Raw genomic sequence first — 16,262 nt, forward strand, 5'->3', positions numbered from 1 at the left:
GTTTTGGAGAGCGAGCTGGCCTCCGCGGGGACAATCGATATCTCCGCGCCCCACCGCCTTCTGCCTTCCCCATGTATGGCCTCCCCTCATGCTGTTTTTTAGTCTGACTCTTTGTATCTCAGATCTACATAGCGTTAACAAACGAGAGGTTCTGATTTGTCTTGGTTCTCAGTCTCTCAGATTCTTCATTCTGCCTTGCGGGATCCCCCGGGAGTGTGCGACACGCGTACCTGCTATGTTGCCGTTTCATACCACGACTATGATTCTATGACCCGGCGAGATTAGGGTATCCGCGAGCTCGCGTGAGTGGCTACTTTATGAAAGACCAAGTTACGAGGATATGGTAGAGCGTGTTGGAAAATGTCCAGCCAATCTCAAGCCCTATATAACCAACATGCTGGCTACAGTCTACAGATTCATCGAGTTTGATATAGCTCCCTACAAGACTAAACCGTCTAAGGACCGCGCAGTCAGATTATCTTCAAGCTTCATTCCCGTCAAGTCAACAAAGATCGACCCTCATCAACTGAAGGGCATGGGATTGCATGCAGTGGTTCACACTGCTTGACGTAAGAGGCGTCACGCAGAGCCCACGGAAGATAGAATTAAAGTAGAGACCAGATAGCTTCATGGGATCCCTCTGCTCGTGAGTGTAAGTAATAAAGGTGCGTTATTGACTCCCGTCCGTTAGAGCCGGAGAGCATATCGATAGTATCGCGTAAATGCATACTTACACCGACCGATCTATGTAGCAAAGTGACCAATTTGAACCGATGATTCTCTTCTAACCAAGAACGCCTTTACCGTCCTGTCGCCTGTCATCAGTAAATGAAATCATACTCGGAAAGTTTCACGTAAACAAGGTACATCCATATCCAAAATTCCAAAATGGTATCATTTCCATAGCAGAGACATCAGAACCCTCAAGATTGACGGCTTCGAAGGCTCCTTGGGCCAATGTTCAAGGCCCATAAGATGCGATACAGCCAGCTGTGCCACGTACACACCGTAGCTTGTATCCACACAACTCCGCCAGGGAGACTCGACAAAAGGCCCAACTAGGCCGAGATTGGTGACTGATTTCGGGGTAGGGGAAGGGCGACTTTCGAGGGATCTGGCCAAAAGCGCCGAGCTCATCCTCGGCATCGCGCGTGGTATGGTAAGAGAATGCTCTAAAACTTCCGCGGCCATCTCGGGAGGCGGATCCAGATGATGTAGGATCTCGGACATGATCTCTGCACCAGAACACTCAAGCATGCTCTTTTTGACATGCTGTCCTTCCGCTTCGGGAAAGAGTGCAAAGCCCCAGAGGACACGGACGTCGTCAGACTGCTGAGGAAACACGGGTTGGATAGGGAGACAAAGCCTCAAGCCCCAGTTACTGTTGTTCATAATAATCATTGCACCAACCAGAGAAGTGCATCGTGATATGGTATGAAGGAATTCGACAAATTCAATGTGCTCGGTTGTGATAGTGAAGGATTCCAAGATAGACTCAGATTTTCGTGTGCAGAAAGTATAAGGGTTGCCATAATCCGGGAATTTGTTCCCAGCTTCTAGCCATAGTGCCCAGTTTGCGTTGAGGTGATCTCCTACTCCAATTGAGTGAGAAGCTGGCGGCATATCGTTCGTTCCGATCTCGGATCCCGACACAGTCGAGCCCGGCGAAGCAATGACGATGTCGTTATGTCCTATAATAATTTTGGAATCAAGCCCGTTGTGAGAAATAGCAAGCCGACTGATTGACCGACGATCTTGGACGACCGTGGTTTCAAAATGCCGTAATTTGATGCCGAACTGAAAATCGACGCCCTGGCTTTGGAGAAACAGATATAAGGGCAGATGTATTGACTCGTACTGATAATAGCCTGTGAGATCGAGGCAACTCAAAATGCTCAAGCTGTGTAGCCCGGATATGTATTGCCTAATAGCACGCCTGAATTCTATAGCGCTGTGCCAGGGCTGTAAACCGAATCTTGCATAGAGTTAGAACCAGGGAAATAATGCGTCGCGTTGTAGAATTACTCACTGTGTTGACCAGATTGTCCAGAATGTACTCTGAAAGAAACTTCCTCGAAAGAAACTACGGATTTCTTTTCCTTGTAGGCTCTCCTCCTTTTTCATAAGAAGACGTATTAAATGTATTCTGTGGTGGAGCCCCAAATTCAGCGACTTCGTCGGTAGGTGTTCGAAACCTTCATTCTTTTGGGCGATGAAACAGGTGTTTCCTTTTCTGCTCATGGCGGTTTGTTCTTGCTGTTGGATGTCATCGAGATAAGAGCGGCCCTCCGTCACGAGGGATGGAATCATATTGAGAAGCTCTGCCAACTCCAATCCACTAGCCGCAGGGAGACACCCAGCAAATTGATCATATCCGGCGTGCGTATTACCTTGCTGGTGTATCGCTTGCCGCAAGGAAAGGTGTTCATCGAGGATGTGCACAGCAGACGGACGTAAATGAGCCTTCTTTATGAGGTAGACTGCTGACGCTAGGGATGCCGTTCCACTTCCAAGGATCCAGGCCTCGGTTGTTTCTGGCGAGCGTCGGATGTATGTTGAGGTATCCATAGTGCGTATCTGATAGGCGAAGCGGGTTCAAATGCGCTGGACTGCTGCAACACATGTATGATGTCGAACATAGAAAAGCAGGACATCGAGCAGCATGCACCCGTCCCAACGTGAATACTGAAGCCACAAGACGGTGGCAACATGTGACGTTCCAGCCAGTTCAGCTATCGAGTCTAAAGACCGTCTCTTCAAGCTTCAGCCACCGTCGCCAAGATCGACTCATCGGTTTAAACTTTGGGGGGGGGGTGATCATGCCACATGAATGAAGGATCGCGTTCTATTTGAACGGACACGCAACAGCCAACGAAGACTGTTGATCGAAAGTGTTAGTGCTACTTCCTGTTGAGTCAGTTGACAGTTCATGCTTGAGTAGAATAACGTCTTACAAAGTAAATTGATACCCCCCGTCTACCTCTAAGGCTCTAACCTACCTGCCTAGGTGGTCCATGTCGATGACGCCGGCAACGTTACTATGTACCCACACTAAAGTAAGAAAGTCCTAACAATCTCAGGTTCAAGATACGAGACCCTTCACGCATCCGGAGGACCGAACCATGGATGAACCGTACTTTGATTGAGTGGGGAATGGGGATAAAGTGGCAGAATAAGTGACAGGTATGGGGCGGTGTCCGAACTGTGCCTTTCAGCTTACACCCGGTGTCACGTGTGGGTGCGCCAAGGCGAATCTGCCAACCACACTGTCCAGTGTCCACACAGAATCTGCCTTGCCAAATTCCCCCACTACATATTTGGAAGCAATATCTTCGACCAACCATGCCTAAAACCGACCAATCTGCCGAATCTCGTATGGCCGAGGCCTGCGAAGCGGCTAATCGCGAGAAAAGCCGAAAATCAGCAAGATTGCGCGTCAATATGGCATCCCTCGAAAGACCCTATTAACGATTAGGTTGGCTGTACGAGGGTGCACACCCTCATTGATGCGATTGTGGAGGGGTCTTTCGAGGGATGCCATATTGACGCGCAATCTTGCTGATGTTTGGCTTTTTCTCGCGGCTAAGGCAGAAATCAGAAGACAGTTGGTATGTAGGAAGGATAGAAAGAGATCTTGACCGATCCCGCCGAGACTGAGCGAGGCGAAAACATTACCTACTGCGCTTGAGTGTATTGCTGACGATGGTGACAGATGGATCCCCTATTCATATCCAAAAGCGGCGGAGCCCTCATGGAGGCCTGGTTAGACGGTCGTGAAGATCAATGGTTGGAACTTCGCCAAATGGCTGGATCTCTGATATATTAGCCAGCCAATGGCTAGATTATTCTATCGAGGCCACTCACCATCGTACAAAGTGGATGAAAAGCGTATCTTGATCTTCGATGGCCACGGCTCGCACCTCACCTTCGAATTCTTGCGAAGACCGCCATATCCTACCCTGCGGCTTTATACCTCATTCAACACATTTTTGCCAGCCGCTCGATGGCAAGCCATGCCTGAGCTATAAACAACACTTCCGAAACCTAAATAACGATCCATCTTATTGGGCGGGTGAACCGATGGGTAAGGACCGTCAGGCGTAATTTCTACGGGCGATCGGGTTTGTACGATCGAAGGCCTTCAACCAGCGAATCATTCGTGGACCAATCATTTAAAGATCGTGGCATTTACCCAGTTCATGAAGGTCTTAAGCAAGCTATCTAATGGGTGTGACAATATAACTACCCATCTACTAGTCGCACCTGCGGCCTGATCTTCGTTCCTATGGCTCCCGTACACCATCTCTCACTTCCATGACACCCGCACCACGTGAAGCCTACATGTCGGGGCGAGGAGCGCGGTCAACTGTTTATGAACCGGTCCGCAAAGGAGAAGGAGTTGCTTTCTGAGGAGCAGGGTCATGTACATAGCACCCAGCCTTAGTTTAGCACGTCCCCATGCCCCATGCCCCATGCCCCACGGGAGGCCCAAGGCAGCTGTGCTCTCACCGGCGGATGTTAATGAAATGCCAGGCCATACCATACCTACACCATCTCCGCCACCAGCCAACATCTCATCGTCTAGCGTTGAAAATACCCCTCCAAAACCAGCCAGCCGAAGCGCTTCAGAAGAATCAGGCAAGCATCAGGCAAAGCTATCAAAGCAACCGTACTTCTTCTGATAATCCTTGCGAATCGTCTCTCTTCTGCTGCGGCTTCTGTGGCCTTCCCTCCAAAAATCGGCCGAGGCGATGCAGAAGAGAGACGACTCGCAAGAGAGTAGTACTAGTAGTATCAGAAGAAGAGCTCCATACGGGATGATGTTTATCCGAAAGTCCCACCCCCACCTGTGCACGGACAGTCCAATATGCATTCGGATATAGGTATCTCCGAGCTCATGCTCTCCACTATGTACGTCCGTAGTTAGGTCCTGGGTAGAAAGCTTTAACTACGGAGCACACTTTACACTGTACTAGAATCCACCCACTCGAATCCGCCCAGTCGTCGCTTTCTCATTGAAGCTCTTTACCCTGAATCAGTTTGAGTACCTGCAGCTGCAGTAGCTGCTGCAGTTGCAGCTACACCTCAGCATGTCCAACGACGCGAAGGGGATGAAGTTCCCTGACGTCTCAGCAAAGCTGTCCGCGCTTCCCAAGAAATCCCTTTTCGAGCGCCAGAAGGCCGAGTTAGAGGCCAAACGTGCACGCGAAAAAGAAGAGACAGATGCGGTTTATCAGGATTTTGTCAAGTCGTTTGAGGATGAGGCACCGGTTGCACCACGATCGCTTGAGGGAATGAATTCATATGGTCGGGGTGGTCCTCCCAGGCGACACTTCCCAGCTTCCTCGTTGCGCCATAGTGGTCCTGGGACTTTAGGCCCTGCGCCATCATCTCTTTCCCACAAACGTGCCCACACAACCTTCCCTCCCTCTCATCACGACCACTCTAAATTTGCAAATACGCTTACTCCCTCTGAAGGTGACAGAACACTCGAGGAGGAGAGAGCAGCCGCGAAACCCACTTTACTTCTTGCGTCGCTCCCTCCCGGTACCTCCGTGTCTGTGATCAAGGCTTTGATTTCCCCGACCCTGAGCGTGGACAGTGTCAAGATTCTAGGCCAACCCGAGCAAACCGCTACCGAACGCAAGACATCTTCTGCACTCGTTACCCTTGCGAGTGACTCGGCCGCCTCCCAGATTGATGCAACCGTCAGTGCCCTTCAGAAGAAGTACCTTGGCTTCGGGCACTACTTGAGCATCTCTCGCCACCTTTCTTCTGCTGTGCTGCATTCACATATACCTTCCTCGTCGACTGCTTCTCTTCCCTTCGGTGCCAAACCTACCATGCCGAACCCCGGCACTAGTTTGAGTCGGGCCCCACCACCAGGCCAACACCCCGGGGGATTCGCGCCTCCAGCCTCCTATGGACCCCATGTTGGCAGGACTGGCCCAACTACTCAGATCGAGGTCACCCTGCCGTCGGACATAAGAGAACTGAGACTCATTCACAACACGATCGAGCGTATTCTGAAAGAGGGCCTTGAGTTTGAGACACTGTTGATGAGTCGATCAGAGATTCAACAGGATGAGAAGTGGTCTTGGTTGTTTGACGCAAGGTCGCCTGGCGGTGTATACTACAGATGGAAATTGTGGCAAGTCATGACGGATCCTAAGAGACGAAGCATGAACAAGCCGGCCATGATCTTGGAAGACGGTCTTAAGTGGATAGCCCCCAAGAAGGATGTCCTATTTGAGTACGTCACTCGCATGGACGAATTCGTGGAGCATCCCGACTACGACTCATCTGACGAAGAAAACTCGGATGGGGAACCCGACAATGCAGACAACGATGGTCCCAACTACATGACTCCTTTGAAGAAGGCTAAGCTGGTTTGGCTTCTTGCCCGACTTCCCACGACTCACGCAAAGCTTCAGCTAAAGCAGACCGCCGGAATCACACACTTTGCAATCACCCACGCAGGAACAGGCGCAAACGAGGTTGTGGACGTGATCATTCGAAATGTTCTCAACCCTGTAGTTTACTCGGCGGCCATTCCACATCTTGACCTGGAGAATAATATCGCCGATCTCGAGGGGTCAGCCATGGACAATCCAGCCTCTAAGGAGTTATTGGATACCTCCCCTGCGAAACTCGTCGGTCTTTACGTCATCTCTGATATCCTTTCGTCGGCATCAACTAGTGGCGTGCCTAAGGCATGGCGATACCGCCAGTTGTTTGAGAACGCTCTCCGCTCCCGCAAGGTCTTCGAGCACCTCGGACGACTGGAGAAAGACTTCAAATGGGGACGGCTGAAAGCGGAGAAGTGGAAGCGCACCGTTGGATTCCTCCTGGATTTGTGGGAGGGATGGTGTTGCTTTACCCATTCCAGCCAGGTGCATTTCAAGCAAGTGTTTGAAAAGCCGCCCCTGACGGAGGAAGAGCTACGAATACAGGAGGAGACAGAGAAGGCTAATGCAGAGCGCGCTGCTGTTGCGTTTGCCAGAAGCAAGAACCGATGGAAGACCGTCGATGCGGATAAGCGGGATGGAAAGTTTATGAGTGACACCGATGGTGTGCCAATGGAGAATGGCACCCGCGAGGACTGCCATGGTGTCTCAATCGGAGACAACGCCTTGGGGCATATGTCAGGTGCTTCATATGGACACGACAACCCAAATGATGCTGATCATGCAGCAATTGAAGCCAGTGACCTCGACATCGGTGTCGGAAAGCCCATGACCGAGACACTGTTGGGCAATGATGATACCCAAACTCAACAACCACACTCCTCTGACAAACTCAAGCAATTACCTGGGCAGCAAGAGACCGGAACCCGACGACTCAAGCCGCGTCCCAAAGCTGAAGACATGTTTGCATCGGATTCGGAGTGAGATCGGGCAGTATTGTAATTGTACGGATTATGGAGCTTCATCGAACGAATAGTGTTCGATAACCGGAGTTTGAGACTGAAGGCTATGACTGACGGAAGTAACGAACCAACATAGTGTAACGAGTACATAGCAACAATGCATAGTTGAAAGTTCCAGTTCTTTAGGTCAAAGAGGGCGGCTCTTGGGCGATAAGGCAGCCAGGCATCAGCGGCAGAACATTTCCTGCCCCACAACCCCTCATCAACAAATACCTTCATCCTTCGCGCTCAACTTCTTACTTCCAAAGACACTCGCATCACCTTAACCAAACTCCCTCCAAACCACCATAAATCCTTCACAATGGCTGGTATGTCCTCTTCTCCCTTCTAGCCCGGCTATACCTCACTAGGAGGTTAGAGGGATCCAATCCCCTGATTCCGGACGGCAACGTGTGACTTCGTTGCGCAATGCGATGAAATGACTCAAGGGATACATGCAAAACCAAATGGACGAGGACCTGGCTAACGAATCCTACTTTTTATACAGACTTCCAAGCAATCTCTCGTACGTTGTATCCCTACGCACCTCAGACCTCTCTCGATTCAACACGGCGCCAACTCCCGGTCATTTGACTATAAAATGATGCGCCAGATGGGATAGTATACATAGAGGCATCCATTCTGACTGCAATCCTACCTATAGAGCAATTTGTTCAGTTCTACTACCAGACCTTTGACCAAGACCGCGCTGGTCTGGCCGGCCTCTACGTAAGCCCCGCTCTCGGGATACCCTTGCCGACGACTTCTGGAGCAAGCATACTAATTATATATTTTCCAATGAATAGCGTGACCACTCTATGCTCACGTTCGAGACCTCCTCCGTTCAGGGTGTTGCCTCTATCATTGAGAAGCTCGGCGTTCGTCAACCCCCACCCGACTCAAGCGAGTCAATCGACAGAGAAAACCTTCCAATGCTAACTTGTGTCGAATATACAGGCTCTCCCCTTCCAGAAGGTTCAGCACCAGATTGCCACCTTTGACGCCCAGCCCTCCAGCGCAGACGGCATTATCGTGCTGGTCACTGGTGCCCTTCTGGTATGTTGAATAACTATCATTACTGGAATTTTCTCTTGGCTAATGTCAATTTCTTTTCTCTCTAGGTCGACGAGGAGCAGAAGCCCATGAACTACACCCAGTGCTTCAAGTTGCAGCCTGATGGTGCTGGAAGCTACTTCGTTCTCAACGATATCTTCCGTCTGGTCTACAGCGCCTAGTAAATTAGGGGACTCGAAACAAATACCACGATGCAATGAAAGGGGAAACAAAGTTCCGGAGAAGCATGTCTTGTAGGCGACTGTGTTGAACATTCTATATTGGTCCCGGGACATATTCCTTGACTAGTGATATGCCACACGAAAGATATTCTACTTCTGGACGTGCGATCATTCTAGAATGTCAACTATATAGTCTCGTCCTATCAGGCCACAAGATAGCAATATTTCACATCTTCAAGCAAAGCGCATCCGTGAAGCATGAATCACTGACTCTGGAGCAGCGGCGTCTCCTCTGTAGATCGTTCATGTGCAGGCTCTTGCTGAGCGTCTTCAGCATCAGCCAACCCATTGGGCGCACCATTCGCAACAGCAGGCTCCCCGGCCTCACGCTTGTTGGGCCCGAAGTACTCAAAGTAGATCGCCATCATCAACAAGGTACCCTGTAAGCAGGCTGTAACGACCAGCACGCCCCAAATGCTCCAACCACTCCAACCCTTGCGAACAGCCAAACTGGCAGCCCAGACAAGACTCCCCGGTGTCTGGATGCACATCATCGGGATACTCAAGCTCCCGACGCATCGCAGCCGGAAAGTAGTGTAGATCTGTGGGAAGTACTGAATAGATGCCAAGACAGCAGCCAGCACACCCAGGAAGTTCGCCCAGGCCGGGACAGCATCTGGCTGACGCAGCTCGAATGCCAAGGAGAGAGCGACCGTGACAAGCGCATGTAGCAGGCAAATTCCAGTCACAACGAGCGCGGTGCGATATGTCGGTCCGTCGGAGGAAGACGCCGTGCTTACTGGGTCTGTGGGGGAAGTAGCGCGGGGGAAGTAGATCACGAAGAGCAAAAGACTAGATAAACACCGGGTTGTCAGACAAGCTTGAAAGGATGTCGGTCGGGAATAAGAAGGTCGAAGATTGGGAATCGCTCATGGTCATTACTCACATAGAGAAGAAACATAGCCACTGCATGCCCATTTGCAATATACCCAGCAGGCCTGCGAAGCATGCGAACCCGCTGATCTCCTTGCAGCAGGCGACATCTTGCGCGGTGGATGGGAAGACCAGAATATTGGTGAAGGCTGATGTGCCTGATGTTACACCTAGTAGGATAAAGTATGGAGAGATACCGAAGGAGCTTCGTCGAGAGATGATGCGGATGTGTTGGGGGAGGTATGAGAAGAGGATGCCGAACACGATCAGGCTATGGGATCTTGTCAGTGACTAGGGACTGTTGAGCTTAGATGGGGAGCACATACATGGAGAGCACAGTTTGAATTATGCCTGGCGAGGCCAGCTCGCGGCAATACGGTGTTAATGGGTCCATTTGGTGTGTTGTTGGATCCAAGTACGAAGCTCAGATGAGGAGGTCTCGGGGTCTTGGGGCTCGTGATAGCAGGTGATCACCCCAGGGTCAAGTTCGTCACATCGGAGATTCCCTTTTTACTTGATCAAGCTGAGAGAAGAATCATTCAAACTGAGAAAGAGAAACAGTCATGGCATCACATGATGATCTTGTAACTACCTCGTCGGGCATCCATCAGTGCCTTGATTCCTTGATGCCTTAATGCCTTAGTGCCTAGCCGCCTTCATCGCCGTCATTCTTCACGCTAGCGCCATTTGTATACTCCGTGTAGAGCTCGTAGCTATCTATAAAGTCCTAGTGATATATACAATGTTTCTATCGTCATAATAACACTAACAACCTCCCCATTGCTAACAAAGACTATGAATCACGAATCATGAATCATGCACTTCAAGCTCTTTCTTTTTTTCGTGGACCAAGGCAAATTCCCCAACTACGTCACTGCGCTATCATCCCTGCTTGGCCTCTTTCTTGCTTTCGCAGCTTAAAAGCTCGCCGGCTCCTTAATCTTTCCACTTTTCAAACATTTACTCTGTAAGTCAACCCTCAGCCTCTGCTCTGGCAAATCATTCTACGATACTCATACATCATCCAGTTCTTGTTGAGATACCAAATCGCTCTCTATCAATCTTAGAAGCCAATATGAAGTTGAATTTGGCCACAGGCCTCGTCTGCCTGCTCGCTTCCACTGAGGTAGTGGCGGCTAGCAGCTGGTGGAGCAAGGCTGGTATGTCTTACCTGGTCACAAACATCGTCTTTGCAAGCTAATACCATGAACAGTTTACAACAAGTGGCACGAGACAGAGCTTGAGCGATGGCTCTCAGACCATGGTATGTACCACCTCTTGTCTTCTCCGATATCTGTATACTCATACTCCATCCAGACATCCCCTATCCCACTCCTGCCGACCGCCGTGACCTGGAGAACCTCGTCAAGAGCAACTGGGAGTCCAGAGTCCAGAAGCCCCTTGGACAAGCTGCCGACCAGGCCAGCCATGAGCTGCACCACGCCAGAGAATGGATCTTTGATACGTAAGGAGCCTACCATCCCTTCTACTGAAAGCTAAATGGAAGCTAACCGATATAGTTGGTCCGACTCTCAATTAAAGGCATTCCTTGATCGCCACGGCATTCCAGCTCCCCAACCCCGCCAGCGCGACAGCTTGATCAGGGCCGCGCGTGAGAACTACGAGAAGATCGCCACCAAAGCCGGCGAGACTGTCTCATACCCTGGAGACTGGGTGTATGCTCAGTGGGCCGATTCGGATCTCAAGGAATGGCTCGACGAGCGTGGATGGCCGGTGCCCCAGCCCACCACCCGCGACAAGCTCATCGCATCCGTTCGCCGCAACTCTCGCATTGCCAGCTTCCAGTCCAAGAGCATTCTTGCGTCTGCTTCCGCTGAGGCCGAGGCTGCTAAGGAGTCTCTGAGCGAGCAGCTCTTCAGCGCCTGGTCCGACTCGAAGCTGAAGGAATTCCTCGATGAGCACAACGTCAAGGTGCCCCAGGGCTCGAAGCGCAATGAGCTCATTGCTCTTGCCCGTAAGAACCGTCACTACCTTTCCGGCCAGGTCTCAAGCGCATCCTCCGCTGCTTCCTCCGCTGCTTCAGATGCGTTTGGCGCCGCCACCACCAAGGCTGGAAACCAATATGCCCGTGCTACCGATCTGGCGAAGCTGAAGGCCGAGGATGGATTCCAGGCCGCATTGAATGGCTGGTCTGACTCCCGCCTCAAGGCCTTCCTTGATGCTCGCAGCGTCCCCGTGCCACAGAACGGCAAGCGTGATGAGCTCGTCGCTGCTGTCCGCGCCAACGCCCACAAGGCTGCCGGTGGATGGAACCAGTACAACTTCGATACCTGGGATAAGGAACACCTTGTGTAAGTGCACACGCCTGTCCATTTGCTATAATCTCTCACTGACTGACATCATCCAGGAAATACCTCTCTGCTGTGAACAGTAAGGCAGCCAAGAAGGCCGATGCCTCGCGCGAAGAGCTCGTCAAGAACGCCGAGGAATACTACGCCAAGGCTTCCAAGGCCGGCGGCGAGCAGTATGCCTCTGCGACTGCTGCTCTCGCCCAGGCAACCGGAACCGCCAAGGATGCTACCTTCGATCAGTGGTCTGAATCCGAGCTCAAGAAATACTTGGACAACTACGGTATTCCTGTCTACCAGGGCTCGAGCATCAACGAGCTCCGTGCCGCTGCCCGACGTAACGCCCAGTATTTCAAGTACGGCACCACCAACCCTCAGGATACCATCTACGCCAAGGCTGTTGAGACGTTCTACTGGATCGTGGACCAGCTGAAGCTTGGTGCTGCTAGTGGCCGCGCCCAGGGTTCTGAGGCTGCTGAGAAGGTTCAAAAGAAGGTCGTGAATAACGCCGAGAGCCTGCGTGGAGAGCTGTGAAGTACTCTCCAGGGTATCTGACGTTCACATTTCTTTCTCGGTGGTTTCCACTACGAAGTCGGAATGCCCGATTGGTTGTGTGATAATTTCTTAAGTTAACGATGATTATGACATTTGTTGTTCCGGGACAGATATTAGTTGCTTTCGAAGGTCTTTAATTGGTGTTATCAATGACAAGTCTCAAAAATGGAAGGGACGTTACTTTGTAATTGGGTTTGAATATCAGGCGCTGGGCGTATATAAAATGTAGACGCAATTACCCGTTATGCTTTGCAAATCAACTCCAACATTCGATTTGGATGCTTTTGATACGTTATCGAAGAGTAGTCACATCACAAACCCCCTGTTTGTTTTCAAGGTGACGCTCATCTCTAACCGCTGGCTGCTGCCCCACCAATATACTCCCCTCCATTCCTCCCTGCGCAAGGCGCGCGCTTAAGAATCCGGAGCATCAGGCGAACCCTCCGCAACCAACTTGCCAACAACAAGATACTTCTCCAAAAAGCGATCTTCCCACGACTGCAGGTTTTCCAACTGCTCCGCATCCAATCCCTTCAGGTCATCCAAGGGCGCCGACAAATCCTTGGTCAACATCTCCTCATCGAAGCTCTGACAAGCGAGACCGCGCGAAGCATCCCTGCCAGCAAAGTTCTCGTAAGGACCACCCTGTCGATCCGCATTGTCAGCTTCAGCTCTCCAGCAGTGCAACTAACGGCGCAAACATACCGGTCCATAGAAATTCCTGCCAGGGGTAACGTCGAAGACACGGCCGCGGACGGCTAAGTAGACGGGCTTGTCGTTCTGGCCATTGAATTCGATAAGCGTCTTTGGGGTGTAGGTCTTGTAGACTGCCGGTGGCGGGCCGCGGGGGAGGACAATGGGTGCTTTGGGGCGGAAGTGCCAGTAGAGCAGGACACCAAATAGGGAGACTAGGATTAGGTTGATTGGCGTTGCGATGGACATGCTGTTGGGTTTCAGGTTAGTTGGTTGTTGTGTTATCCGCTGGATGTCGCGGTTAGCTTTGGATTGGGGACTAACACTTCGGGCTGTGGGACTGGATTTTCTGCTGTTTCACTATGTTAGTCGTCAGACCATAGAGCTGAGACACGTGGGACATACCCATGATGAAGGTTGTCTAGAGGGAGGTTGGAGAGCGGAAGCTCGGGATGACATATTGTTCCCCGCCTGGTTCCACGTGATAGGGCCGATCTATACTTTTCTACTGTGGACAATCCGAACTGATCTCATGTCTACTTCTACTTCTACTCCTACGTCTGTGTACTTTGTTGGTTTATTATACAAGACTATCTCTACCATGTACATACACCCTGGCATGTGAACTCGCTCTCGGACTGCAATTTAAAATGACCATTTTTTCCCTATTTTCCTTCGGTGTTTCAAGCTCTCCACTTAAAATAGCCCCCGTTTTGATCGGCCCAACTGCCCTTAGCGGGTCATTTCCATGTTCTGGACTCGAATTTCTTCAATTTTTGTCAATCAAGTTTCTCGCAGATTCAACGGTCATATACAGTTGGATCCGTCTCTATATATACACACATTTTGTTGTTCGATTTCCTTAGGTAGAATTCCGCTACCTTCCGCGTTAGGCTGTGCAGTCTCAAAGGCCCCCATCTCGTGTCTCTTTCTTTGTCCTTTTCTTCCCATCCCTAACCTTTTATTCCCCTTTTCATCTATCCCACAGAACGCTTCATCTTCTGCGCTTTCGATTGCGACCAAAATCACCTTTCAGTCCCGTCTGGAGCGCAAGATAATCGTTATGTGGCCCAAACATCCTTTCCATAAGCCTAAGCGGCTCTCCATCAGCAACCCTATCGTCGACCACAATCCCCTCACTGAACTCCCTGTGAACAGTCTCAATCTGCGTGACAAGTATCTGCTTGGGCCAAAGTAAGTATCTTGTATTAATCTATCATTATCTCTTATTTCTTTGAGAATTCTATATCTAACAGTCTCCAGTGATGCGCCTTCATTGCAATCGGGCCCTATCCGGCCGGACAATAAGACCAGGAGATACTCCGAGATCTCAGCTATCTCCCCAGATGTAGAAAGCCACCGACGTGGAAGCCGAAGCAGCTTCTGTGTCTCGCCCATTGACGGGGAACAAATCGCTCCTTACGCAGAGAACCTTCGGCCTTTAACATCTCCCGCTCCTGATCACAAAACAGCAAATCATCAGAACGGACAGAGCCCCCATCAATCTCAATTACAGCCTGTGCAGCCCCCTCCAGAGCGGCAATTCATCTCTGGCAAATCGACTGACTGGGAAGGTGTGTCTCGTGAGCAGGACAAACCCCGCGCCACGTCCTCTCACAAACGCACTGTATCTACTACATCCAATCTCATAAACTGGCGCCAACAGTTCAATCCTAGGAAACAATTTAACGCAGCTCGCAGTCGCATCTCGAGCTTTTCGAAGACCGAAGATCATCAAGGAAACAGAGATAGATCTTCATCACGTGTACACCCAATGGAAGAGCATTCCAGCAAAGACAAACGCGCTCCAGACGCGATCCCCAAGCTCGATCCATTTGGTTTCACTCCCTCGAGTGTGACCACTACCATAACTGCTGGTGGACCGGTGACCCCGCCCCCGAGACCGGCAACAGAGCATGCCCCCAGCCGCGCGCAAGAAAACATGCCGGTGCTCAATTTCGATAACAGCAACATGATGTTCGCCAGCGACGACTACGAGCCGCGGAGCCGCTTCAGCGCAACTACCTACACAGCCACCGAACCCGACAGCCAAAACGCGAGCCGTCGCGAGAGCATGCAGTTCGAAACCCGCTCCACCGACGATGTTTCCACATCCTCGATCATGGACCGTCGCCGCCCGGTCCCCTCCGGCATGGTAATCTCGAAGAAACAACCGTCGACCGCAAAGCCGGTGCGCAAGCCCACTCCGTCCCAGGTCGCAGAGCAAGTGGCGCAGATGCCGGAGGGCTCGTCGACCCCGGAGCCACCACTAGATACCCAGGGCCGCATCAAGGCCATGGAGGCCAAGCGCGACGAACTCTCGCAGCGCAGATTCACACTGGAGACAATCATGGATGAGTTGTACAAGGCCACCCGGCCCGGCGCGGTAGACGCCGCGGCTCGCGCTGAGATGATGAAGGCCCTCGCGAGCATGGATGTGGAGCTCGCTGACATCAGGAAGGAGCAGCACGAGCTGGGCGTCGGACTGACTCGTGCTTACAAGCGCCTGGATGAGAAGCAGAATGCGGGGGATGGTAACAATCTCTGGGTGAAGAGAGTCACCAGTTAAGACTCCTACGAATTGTTTGAGTTCGACGTTACTTGACCCTTGCGCTGAGCTTAGTTTCATTTACGACGGACAGATTTTCCATGTTGTTAGCGTGTATGTAATGAACAGCGAAATGTACGATTTTCAATTCCGAAGTAAACTTCTTAATCTTTGCTTGTTGGTTTCTAATTGGATCTAGTATACGTAGGCTGTATTCGAACCCGTCTGTACTTCGCAGCTTTTTCAAAGGCATGAGACTAACTCCTCTCTTCGGGTGCCATTGGACGTACCGCACATATGCTTTAGGCTTTTTGGAGTTGAACCTGAAGACAACAGATCGTAATCGGAGAACGGTAACTTCGGAAAATGCGATCAAGCGCGAAATAGGTATTGGTGGCTGAAGATATACAAAAGAACCATAGAACCAACTATGGATTTGGTGATGCTGGGGCGATCACATTCCAAGCCACCCATCCTCCGCTGTCTCTTTGAGAACGTGGCTCGTGTAAATCGTGATGTGGACTCAAGGGCACAATCCAGCGCCGAAGCTGGGTGGTTTAGGTGTGGTCGAGAAATAGATT

At 51.1% G+C, this 16,262-nt stretch overlaps 7 protein-coding genes across 7 annotated transcripts; 4 read left to right on the forward strand and 3 right to left on the reverse strand.

Moving 5' to 3' along the window:
* Positions 1-894: 894 nt before the first annotated feature.
* On the reverse strand, positions 895-2,568 carry N7515_004379 (oleate hydratase; the record flags this gene model as incomplete). Its single annotated transcript, XM_056665123.1, has 2 exons — positions 895-1,975; positions 2,030-2,568. The coding sequence occupies 2 exons, from the start codon at positions 2,566-2,568 to the stop codon at positions 895-897; spliced, it is 1,620 nt and encodes a 539-aa protein (XP_056522073.1).
* A 2,522-nt stretch (positions 2,569-5,090) lies between these two features.
* Positions 5,091-7,391, forward strand: N7515_004380 (SWAP/Surp domain-containing protein; the record flags this gene model as incomplete). The annotated part of the gene is made up of 1 exon (XM_056665124.1): positions 5,091-7,391. The coding sequence occupies one exon, from the start codon at positions 5,091-5,093 to the stop codon at positions 7,389-7,391; it is 2,301 nt and encodes a 766-aa protein (XP_056522074.1).
* Positions 7,392-7,730: 339 nt separating this feature from the next.
* Positions 7,731-8,643, forward strand: N7515_004381 (nuclear transport factor 2 family protein; the record flags this gene model as incomplete). The annotated part of the gene is made up of 5 exons (XM_056665125.1): positions 7,731-7,737; positions 8,073-8,137; positions 8,215-8,286; positions 8,366-8,464; positions 8,530-8,643. The coding sequence occupies 5 exons, from the start codon at positions 7,731-7,733 to the stop codon at positions 8,641-8,643; spliced, it is 357 nt and encodes a 118-aa protein (XP_056522075.1).
* Positions 8,644-8,906: 263 nt separating this feature from the next.
* Positions 8,907-9,970, reverse strand: N7515_004382 (PQ-loop repeat-containing protein; the record flags this gene model as incomplete). The annotated part of the gene is made up of 3 exons (XM_056665126.1): positions 8,907-9,495; positions 9,590-9,847; positions 9,903-9,970. 3 exons carry the CDS (start codon positions 9,968-9,970, stop codon positions 8,907-8,909), a joined length of 915 nt encoding a protein of 304 aa, XP_056522076.1.
* Positions 9,971-10,651: 681 nt separating this feature from the next.
* ish1 (double-strand break repair enhancer MSC1) lies at positions 10,652-12,419 on the forward strand (the record flags this gene model as incomplete). Its single annotated transcript, XM_056665127.1, has 5 exons — positions 10,652-10,736; positions 10,790-10,840; positions 10,894-11,041; positions 11,097-11,888; positions 11,945-12,419. 5 exons carry the CDS (start codon positions 10,652-10,654, stop codon positions 12,417-12,419), a joined length of 1,551 nt encoding a protein of 516 aa, XP_056522077.1.
* A 435-nt stretch (positions 12,420-12,854) lies between these two features.
* On the reverse strand, positions 12,855-13,382 carry N7515_004384 (cytochrome b5-like heme/steroid binding domain-containing protein; the record flags this gene model as incomplete). The annotated part of the gene is made up of 2 exons (XM_056665128.1): positions 12,855-13,085; positions 13,146-13,382. 2 exons carry the CDS (start codon positions 13,380-13,382, stop codon positions 12,855-12,857), a joined length of 468 nt encoding a protein of 155 aa, XP_056522078.1.
* An 814-nt stretch (positions 13,383-14,196) lies between these two features.
* N7515_004385 (uncharacterized protein) lies at positions 14,197-15,702 on the forward strand (the record flags this gene model as incomplete). The annotated part of the gene is made up of 2 exons (XM_056665129.1): positions 14,197-14,327; positions 14,397-15,702. The coding sequence occupies 2 exons, from the start codon at positions 14,197-14,199 to the stop codon at positions 15,700-15,702; spliced, it is 1,437 nt and encodes a 478-aa protein (XP_056522079.1).
* Between the last annotated feature and the right edge of the window lie 560 nt (positions 15,703-16,262).

The sequence above is a fragment of the Penicillium bovifimosum genome, assembly GCF_028826915.1.
Source record: "Penicillium bovifimosum strain IBT 22155 chromosome Unknown utg000004l_segment0_segment0, whole genome shotgun sequence".
Taxonomy (NCBI): Eukaryota; Fungi; Ascomycota; class Eurotiomycetes; order Eurotiales; family Aspergillaceae; genus Penicillium; species Penicillium bovifimosum.